Genomic DNA, 10,847 nt, shown 5'->3' on the forward strand with positions numbered 1-10,847 from the left:
GATATTTGGCACTAGTGAGATTTTCACAGATCTACAAGAATGACACCAACTGGCATTAAGGCTACCTTAAATGCCCTCCCATGATAATGAGATTGATGACTACCTTATATGCCATTGTAGAACCTTCATCCAGTAGCTGATGGAAGCAGAGGCAGACACCCACAGTTAAAAACTGAATTGATCTCCTGGAACCCAGTTGCAAAGAGGAGTGATGAGCAAAGGAATCAAGATCAGGCTGTGAAAATCCAGAGAGGCAGGCCACCTAAACAAGGGGGAACACATGGACCCCAGACTGATGACTGAGAGACCACATGGAACTGATCCAGAAAACACTCCCCCCACACTGCCGCCACAAAACCTTGGTGTCAGTTAAAAGGGCTTGGTGATCTGTGGGACCTTCGAGAGCAGAGCGATATTTATTCCTGACATTCAAATTGAGTCTGGGAACCCATTCCACATGGAAGGACGCTCTTTCAGCGTGGAAAAATGCGGGAGGACCTAGGCCCTGCCCGGGATGATATGACAGACTCTGAAAATCCCTCATGGATGCCCTTGCCCTTCCTGGGGAGCAGAGTGGGGATGGCGTGGGGTGGGGGTTGGGAGGATTGGGGAGTCAGAGGAGGAGGGGAATGAGAGGGAACTGAGAGTGACATGTGTATAAAGTTAAATAAATAAAGAAAAAGAAAATCGCATAGCAAACCCCCCTAAATAAAGAAATAAGATTAGAAGTAAATTAAACTGACCTAAATAAGAAACAAACGTAAAATATCATTGAATCTGCTGATAGAAAATAGAAATAATGCATTTTAATAGACACATAAATAAGGACTTAATGAACAGGACAATTTTATTATTACTAATAATTTATTAGGAAAACCCCCACATAATTGACAAATGGACCTTATGCAATAAACTCTTATGTACGACAAAGGAAACCTTGAATTTACTAAAGAGATATCATAGAGAGAGGATTAATATATCAAATACAAAATCAACTAAAAAGAGATCAAGAAATCAAGCAACTGCATTTAGAAAGAAAGTAGCTAAGGAACTAAACAGAAAGTTCTAGAAAAGAGGAAAAACAAATAGATAATATTTCAAAAAGTGTTCAGTGTTCAAAATCCTTAACCATTATAGCTCAGGGCCACCTGCTTAGATATGGAACTGCTCATGCAAACTGTGCCTTCCCATTTCAGCTATCAACTTAGAAAATGCTCACAGACATGTCTGTAGGAACTCTGGCATCACACTGACCCTGCCCCCCTGATGATCGGCAGGGTATGCACAGTGTTGTGGCTACATCATCACTATGTCACTTGTTAGGGAATTCAGTTTGCTGTGCAGCTTCCCCTTTTTAGCTCTGCCACCTTCTCTCCCCACCCCTCTTCTCTCTATGTGTTGATCCCTTCTCACCCCTCTTCTTTTCCTCTCCACCAATATACTGCACGTGAGACTGTTGATTCATGGTTTGTGTCTCATTATAGGTAAACTTGAGCAAAGTAACAACAATGACCACTGGCCAATCTCTTCTGGACAATTCTACAGCTAAGTTTCCACCTTCCCAAGTAACTCTAGTTGTGTCATGTTGTCAAAACCTATCCAGCACACTGGGTAATTAAACAAGAATATTGATTTATTTCTCAGAATTCTAGAACCTGAGCAGTCCAATATCAACATGGCATTAACTTGGTAAAGGACTCTTGATATGGCATTATTTCTTGGAGAACAATGCATGAGCAAGAATAAGTTCTGGGAGCAATTGGGCTTGCATGAAAGAGGGAAAGGGACAAAGAGTGAGAGAGAATAACTTTTGTAGTAAAGTTCCCAAAGTAATCCACTGTAGTGATGTCATTAAAGCATTCGTGGGTTGGAATAGGACATTTTGAGGTATTTGCTCCAGAAAAAGTTATCTGCTTCTTAACAACTTTTCCATCCTTGTGTCAATACTAATAAAGTGTATTGAGAGGAATAATGTTAAGCCTCCACATTTAAATGCAGACAACCTTTGTAAGTACTTAACCACTCACTTTATTTTCAGGGTTTTAAAAGTGTTGAGAGTTTTTGTCAACACAAAGTGAATATTATCAAACTAAATGCAGGTGCTTGTAAACTTTAAACAGTGAAATTCCACATGAAAAAAAGCCATATCATTATATAACATGCCCCAGATACACAAGTAAAATACAATTATGGAATTTTATGCCAGAGAATAATATAATTTTCTTCTCTTTTCTTTCTAAAAATAGATTTTCTAATGGTTATGCTTTATCCAGGAACCTGCTGTTATATTTCCAAAGCCATTTTGTTTAAAAAGCTATAATCCAACTTGTGCATAACATTTCCAATGTGGAAACATTATACTACCAAAGTTAACAAAGATAAAAATAATAGATCAAAGCTAACATCCTTGTACATTTCAAACTAACACTGACACATTAAATTTTCCATGCATTTAATGAACAATTAGGCAAAAAACAATGTTGACATCACAGTTCTGAATTCTTAAACAGATTCTGAGAGATATCAAGCAACATATTGTTAAAATAGTATAATCTTTTCATGTTCTCTAAAGGACCTATTTTGGATCACTGTGATTTCTTTTGATTGCTTTTGCCATTTAAACACTTTCATAATGCAGGATGTTCATCTCTACTCATGCTTCAGTAATATTACAAACAATTATATCCATATACATCTCAGTTTTACTACAACTATAATATTCTACAAGAAAAACTTGAGTGGAGCTGGTTGATGCCAGTTAGAAAATACAAGCTCTATTCTGACAGAAGCAGCAGTTCTTGAGAAATATTTATCCTGAAACAGATATGAGTTTACTTGTGGCCACATATGTTGATGATTTTCCAGTCATAGACTTCTTCCAACGCTTCAAGATGAGAAGCTGCCTAAGATCATATTAAGGATGCCTTATAATCTTCAACTATTTTCAGAATTAGAGTTATTAGCACACATCATAATTATTCCATAGCTGGCTCAAATATTTTTAGTAACAGCAAATAACCTGCTGCTTTTTATTTTTTTAATTTTAGAGACCCTGTTATTTACATATCCATCCCCCCATTCCCTCACCCTCCCATCCTCCCATGCCTCCTACTGACCCCCCTCCCGTCCCCAAACCTGCCCACTCCCCAGGGACAGTGAGACCCTCCAGTGGGGATCATCAAAGTCCATCACATAATTTGGGGGAGGGCCCAGGCCCTCCTTTCCATATCTGGGCTGCAATAGTATCCCTTCTGTGCTGCAATAATATCCCTCCTGTTTTTAAAGAAAATGTTGTAAAAGTTTCTAGTTACATTTTCTGCTGTTGTCAAACTCTTTTTCTGTTTTTTAAGGCAGGATCTTCTAAAGTCAGACTCTTCATTCCCGATCAGTAACCACCAAAGAGTGACACTTGACTCATGGGCTCACAATGACTCAGTGAGTATATATATATAGTGATGTGTTATACCCACCAAGGACTATTTTCTCAAGTAAAGGAAAGTCAACTACAAACCAGAATCCCTTTTGTCCTACCATGCTGGATGAAGGACAGAAAGAAAGAAGCTTGTGTATGTGTGACAAGTGGTAAACATAATGGTTTTCAACATCATGATAGCGACTGTGGCAGTCAAAGCCTCCCTGCTGGATGCTTGTACATGTCCTTGGATAGTAGATGACCTTTCACGATGTCAGTTCAAGAAACTCTTTCTTAGGCCATTTGAAGTAGTAGCAGATTCTGAAAGACACCCTCAATGTTGAAATGATCCTGACCTCTTCATTATTCATCTTGTCTAACTAGGTCTACTCTATGAATTTCAGAAATGGGTTTCCAATGTCCACCATCCACAAGTCCATGTATTCATTTGGGTGTATACCACCCATATTCTGAGCCTTACTGAAATGGGCAAGCACAAGAATCTTGGGAGTATTGCTCTCATACAGATCATTTTAAGGTAGACTTCTTACTCTATTTTTACTGATATTAAAAGACCACCCCTGTGTTTACTTTTTATAAAAAAAAGATCCTCTCAGTTTCCTTTGAAGTAGGTGACATAAAGAAAGAACAGCTGACTGGTTGAATTCACCCGAATCTGGAGATTTTAGCTGTAATTTTACATTATTTTAGCTGCCTAAGATGTTTATATAATTTTAGGACTCATCTGTCTAGCTCTTACATCTCTGATGGATACACTTTACATGAAAAAAAATCTATGAAAGATGAGATGAAGATACGATGTATTTATGTAAAGAGCCTGTTAACTATTTTAAGCAAATTATTTTAAATTAATTTTACTTAAATTAAAAACAATCTTATTTTACATACCAATCCCAGTTCACTTTCCCTCCTGTCCTCCCATTCCCCCCACCAACCAACATCCTGCTCCCATCCACTTCTCAGGGAGGGTGAGGCCTCCTATGGGGAGTAATCAAAGTCTCTCACATCATTTGAGGCAGGACCAAGGCCATTCCTCATATATCTAGGCTGAGAAAGAATCCCTCCCTAGGAAATGGGCTGCCAAAGCCCATTTGTACACTAGGGATACATCATGGTTCCACTGCCAGAGGATCCATAGATTGACCAGGCCTCAAAACTGACACTCATATTCAGGGGCTCTTATGATGGTTACCCAGCTGTCAGTCTGAGGTCCCTGAGATGTAACTTGCTCAGGTCAGCTGTTTCTGTGGGTTTCCTCAGCATGGTCTTGACCCCTTTGCTCATCACCCCTCCCTCTATACAACTGGATTTCAGGAGCTCTGCTCAGTGCTTCGCTGTGAATCTCTGCTTCTGCTTCCATCAGGTACTGAATGAAGGCTCCATGGTGGCATTTGAAGTAGTCATCAATCTCATTATAGGAAAAGGGCATTTAAGGCAGCCTTTGCACTATTGCTTAGATTCTTAGTTGGGGTCATTTTTGTGTATCCCTGGAGATTTTTGTAGTGCCAGATTTCTTCTTAAGCCCATAATGACTCCCTCACTTAAGGTATCTCTTTCCTTGCTTTTCTTCTCTGTTCTTTCCCCAACTCGATCCTACTGAGTTCTGTATTCCATGTTTGTCACTGTTGGCAGAAAGAGACTAAATGTCCTGGTGAAGATCTCTACCTCTGTTGTCACTGCCTTTATTTAAAGAAATGTCCTAGTCATCTGGCTCAAAATGGTTCCTTTTTGTATATATATAGACCATGACTAGGATCAAGTAGGTGCTTATGGGTGAGAAAGATATATTTTATAATTATATATTGTTATCTCCTATAACATATAGATTTCAAATATTTGAGTTGTTCTAAAAGTATATATATATATGTGTGTGTGTGTGTGTGTGTGTGTGTGTGTGTGTGTGCATATGCTGAATTTAGGAAAAAAATCATCATGTAATAAGGATAAAAATATTGTATTTTATGTACCATGTTAACAATAGAAACACAGAGCCTATTTTAGATAAAAGGTAGAGTTTACTGCAAAATGAAGCATTGCTATAAAGCACACTCTAAAAGAGGTGAGAATATACAAAAGTCATTGTGTAGATCATATTCTCAAGGGTTTAGAGTTGACAAAAGCAAAGAACTCACTTACATTTTAGGAAGAATTTATTCTAGTTATTAAGACCCTGAAACACACAACTTTCAGGAGGAATATTGTCCAAGTAATTTTAATGGCCCATTAGGAATAATTTGTATAAAGCAAAACCATGTCCAAAAATTTTGTCCTTTATCAGAATTTTCCTGCTATACAGTAATCTAGTAAAGTTTAAGACTCCTAGAAATAAGTTTAGATAATTATTATTAATGGCCTGTGGTAAATAAAGATTCTGCCCTTCCCCCTGACCAGTTTAGAATCCATCAGTTGCAAGTTTTACTAGTGTCTATCTACCTACAAATGTGAGGAACTTAGACTATAATGTATATGAAATAAAAGAAAAGATGTCTCATTCTTTATTAGCAACATAGTGACAGCAAAATTAGTACTGGAATGGGAGATAGAATTCCAAGGGGATCCTGGAGAGTCTATGGTGATGCTGGCCAGGCGGGTGCTTGGAACTTCATGCAGGGCAGCACTAGGATTGGCGGAGACTGTGCTTGGAGGTTTAAAGTCAATATGGGGTAGCAGCCAACATTTTTACTCTGCTCTTTCTGAGGATATCACTTATAGGGAACTAAAAAACGTATTGTACTCCAAATATATTAGGTTAATTGATGTTAGAGATACATGGGAAATTCTTGAGCACGGAAAAGTACCTGGATCAATCAACGTACCATTAGATGAGGTAGGTGAATATCTACAGGTGCACCCAAGGGACTTCAAAGAGAAGTACCATGAAGTGAAGCAATCCAAATCTGACAGTCTAGTGTTTTCTTGTTTCGTTGGAGTAAGAAGTAAGCAATCCATGGATACAGCATCATCACTAGGCTTTAACAGTGCTCTATACTATACTGGAGACTGGAAAGAATGGGTAACCTATGAAATGTCAGAGAACAAACAAGAAAATTGAGTTTTGGAATAAGATAGTCTGTCCTTGTGTTCATACATTCAATGACAGTGAATGATGTAAAAGAAAACTACAGTCTTGGCATCAAAGGCTATTAGATTCTGTATAACAACAGCTTTGGCAATTGGTTTCCTTGTCTGTGAACCGAAGATACTGCTACCCTGAATATTTTCAGAGTCTATTGAGAACTAAGATATTATGAATTGTCACTGAAATCTACAGATTCTACACTTAATTCTTAAGTAGTTGGTATTCCAAACTATCAGATAGCCTGTATTATCTAATTGAGTAGAATCATGGTAAAAACAAAAATAGTTTGTTAACAAACAGTCCCAATCTTAATAACTAAGCATGGTCTTAGGTGTATACTTGTAGTTCCAATACTCAGGCGATTGAAGCAGACAGATGGCTGTAAGTTTGAGACCAGCATGGACTGCAGAGACCCTGATACATGATCCTAATTAGTCTTAATAATAAAAATCCAGAGTCAGATATCGGGGTTAAAGCTGAAAGATCAGAGAAGTAAAGGACTAGCTGCACAATCATCTCTTACCTTTCTGATTAATCCTGAAAAGGGCCAAGCTCCTGTCTATGCTACATTTTTCACTTCCTCTCTCTGTCCAGCCTTATCATTTTCTGACTCCTGTCTGGGTAGACCTCTATGAGTAGCTAGTAGCTAGTTCCACCCTCTGATTTTCAGGCAAATTTTATTCGTAAGAACTCAAACAAAATATCATAGCAAGCCCCTGTATCAAAAGAAAAGAAAAGAAAGAAAGGAATAGAAAAGAAAAGAAACAAAAAAGAAAAGGATCTGGGGTCCAAAAAAGTAAACTCGGAACAGGTAAACATGTTTACAGCATCTGAAGATTAATTGCAATGTGTGGTGACAATAGTAACAATGTAATTTTAAAAATGAAAGTTGCCGGGCAGTGGTGGCGCAAGCCATTAATACCAGCACTTGGGAGGCAGAGGCAGGCAGATCTCTGTGAGTTTGAGGCCGGGCTGGACCGATAGCCTCCAAAACAATACAGAGAAACCCTGTCTCGTAAAAACCAAAAAAATAAATAAATAAATAAATGAAAGTTATGTGAGGATACAAATTTCCCAAGTTACGACTGTGGAAGGCACCTAACCCAAAAGAGGTCAGGAAATTTTCTAGGATAGTAGAGATGGTCTGTGGCATGACTGAAATGTCAGGTGTGTGAGTCAAAACTTATCAAACACAAAGTTATATGTTCTTACAAGTAATAATACCTCAATTTAAAAACTAATTGAAACAAATATTTATCCTGCCAAAAAATAATTCCAAGGGCATTCAGAAACCTCAATTTTTGTGTATTTTTCATAATTTTCAACAACATTATAATGGTATGGAAAATTTCTATATGTCTGATATCAGTAATTATATGATATTTTTATTTGTTTCAATAAATGTTATTACACTTAAAATCAAAGATTACTACTAAACATTAAATAGTGTAAGTGTTTTTGGAAAACACTTAGTCATTATAAAAATTGTATACCTGGAAGCAATAATGTTCAAGGAAGTAACATCACCTATTTTTCTTTACCTCAGTTGTTGCTGTTTTTCTTTTTTCTTTCTTTCTTTTTTTGTCTTTCTGAGATAGAGTTTATCTGTATTGCTTTGGAGTCTGGCCTGGAACTCGCTCTGTAGACCAGGCTGACCTTGACTTCACAGAGATCTGCCTGCCTCTGCCTCCCGAGTCCTGGGATTAGAGGCGTGCACCACAAACACCCAGCTGATGTTTTTCATACTTGTCTCTGTAAAGGATTGTTAGGTATTATTCAGGAGAGCTGAAAGTGTAATGGGTTTCTTTCCTAACTGTAGTTCTTTCCAACCAGACCCCTGTAATCTACTCACAGTAACTAACTTCTTGTTGATGATTGGGTTGATTTCCCACCTCCCATTTCCCAGTGCTACTGCTTCATCATAGATTATGACAACAAACAAGAACCAAAGCAAAAGAAAATGTAATTAGGTTTGTTGTAAAAGGCCGTCTTTGGACCACCAAAGAACTCGCAAATCAAAACATGGAAAGTATTGTCCGTTATGAATGTTCACAATTATCTTATGATTTCCCCACTGGCTCATATAACTTAATTTAACCAGTTTCTCTTCATCTATGTTTTGACTTGGGGCTTTTTACCTTTCTTTCCTTCTGTATGTCCTACTGAGTGTCAGACTGGTTGGTGGTTGCCTGGATGGATGGCCCCAGGCATCTCCCTCTCTCTCCACAGTTCTCTTCTACTTTCCTCATTCCTAGATACCTCCTCTTATTCACTCTTCCAACCATTCCCAGATGTGCCCCTACTGACTAGCTCTTGACCATTCAGCTTTTTATTATACCAATCAGGTGCTTAAGGTAGGCAGAGCAACACAACATTACATTATTAAACAAATGCATCATAAGTAAATGTAAATATTTTTGCTTGGTTAAACAAATGCAACATAAACAAATTCAACACAATTTTACATAGCTAAATTAATAGAAAGAAATGTAGCACACCCTTAAATAGTTAAAATAATATTCTACATCAGTGTTCATCATGGAGGCTTCTTAAGAGTTCTTATTTCATACGGAACTATTTTTCCTGAATGAAGAGTAGGGAAGTCAATTATAAGTAAACTGGAGTTTACCACTTTATATCTTTTCTTTACAAAAGTGACAATATCATATTATATATATGATAAGTAAGAAAACATTTTCAAAGTAGAATGTAGCTTTCCCTCGAACCTCTAAAGTGTTTGGGATCAGGTAGAATTCTGACATAAATCTAGTAGCAAATTAGGTTTGAAAACCTTTGATTTGATGTAGTTTAGACAGAATGAGGCCTTCCTCTGCTTCTAATTCATTCAGTGTTTACACTTCCTGAGATGACATCCATGCAGGGTAGCATGAAAATGTCATAATCAATAATAAAATATTAACAAGAAAGTAGACATTTTAAAATGAAAGATAAAAAATAATGGAACGAAGCAAACCTGTCAGAAATTCACACTCTGGAAGATAGACTCCGATTTTCTTTTGAGTGAAGAAACAATTTATTTCCTTCAAATCCTGAATTCACCAGTCTTTAGTACTTTTATATATTAAATCCTCAATAATGTGCTTTGCTTTATTGATGAAAAAATTACAAATAATTCTTGGCCAGACTGCATTCTTAACCTTTATAATGGCTGAGAAGTAAACTCTTGCAGAGCAAAAGATACTATTGAGGGGAAAATATTTAAACTAATGTAGTAGGAGATTCTAAACTTTTGACATTGCAACATAATATCATTATCTGCAAAATGTATTGGGCCTTCTTCATAGCTATCATGGAGGGATGTGGTTTTAAGCACCAGGATTGATACAACTGTGTGAATTAATGGTTCCTAACAACTCAACATTTTAATTCTGTATAATAAAAGGCCTACTGATTAATTACAAATAACCTTTTATTCATTTTTCAAAATTATAGTATTTTTACAGGCAACAAAGGAGTGCTGAAACCAGGAGAAATAGTCTTCCCTCAGGAAAGAGAAAACCAAATGGGGCTATCTAATAAAAATTACTTTTCATTGCTTAGCTCAAGAAAACCTGAGATCACCTTCAACTTTTACTTATTTGAAATTTGAAAGATCTTGTTCTTTGTTTAGATATTTTTCTCTAATTACCTTATAATAACTTAATATTTCCAAGTGTAGAAAAACAGAAACCTGTCCCTCTAGAATTTTATAAGTCCAAATGGATCAAAGACCTCAACATAAATCCAGCCACACTGAACCTCTTAGAAGGGAAAGTGGATGGTACCCTTGAACGAATTGGTACAGGAGACAGCTTCCTGAACATAATACCAGTAGCACAGACAGTGAGATCAACAATTAATAAATGGGACCTACTGAAACTGAGAAGCTTCTGTAAGGCAAAGGACACAGTCAGCAAGACAAAAAGGCAGCCCACAGAATGGGAAAAAATATTCATTAATCCCACATCTGACAGAGGGTTGATCTCCAAAATTTACAAAGAACTCAAGAAGCAAGTCTCCAAAACACCAAAGGACCCTATTAAAAAGTGGGCTGCAGAACTAAATAGAGAGTTTTCAATAGAGGAGTCTAAAATGGCTGAGAGGCACTTGAGAAAGTGCTCAACATCCTTAGCCATCCGGGAAATGCAAATCAAAACAACTCTCAGATACCATCTCACCCCTGTCAGAATGGCTAAAATCAAAAACACCAATGACAATTTATGCTGGAGAGGATGTGGTGAAAGGGGGACACTCCTCCATTGCTGGTGGGAGTGCCAACTGGTTCAGCCACTTTGGAAATCAGTGTGGAGATTCCTCAGAAAAATGGGAATAAAC

The 10,847-nt window shown here is 37.3% G+C and overlaps 1 protein-coding gene across 1 annotated transcript; it reads left to right on the forward strand.

The window, feature by feature from the left end:
• Positions 1-6,008: 6,008 nt before the first annotated feature.
• Positions 6,009-6,485, forward strand: LOC101825188 (thiosulfate sulfurtransferase/rhodanese-like domain-containing protein 3). The gene has a single exon (XM_040743854.1). The coding sequence runs from the start codon at positions 6,009-6,011 to the stop codon at positions 6,483-6,485; it is 477 nt and encodes a 158-aa protein (XP_040599788.1).
• Positions 6,486-10,847: the final 4,362 nt, after the last annotated feature.

The sequence above is a fragment of the Mesocricetus auratus genome, unplaced genomic scaffold (genome assembly GCF_017639785.1).
Source record: "Mesocricetus auratus isolate SY011 unplaced genomic scaffold, BCM_Maur_2.0 Super-Scaffold_100003, whole genome shotgun sequence".
NCBI classification, from domain to species: Eukaryota; Metazoa; Chordata; class Mammalia; order Rodentia; family Cricetidae; genus Mesocricetus; species Mesocricetus auratus.

Excerpts from the sequence above, each read along its gene's own strand:
- LOC101825188 (XM_040743854.1), top strand. The coding sequence starts at position 6,009 with ATGCTGGCCAGGCGGGTGCTTGGAACTTCATGCAGGGCAGCACTAGGA.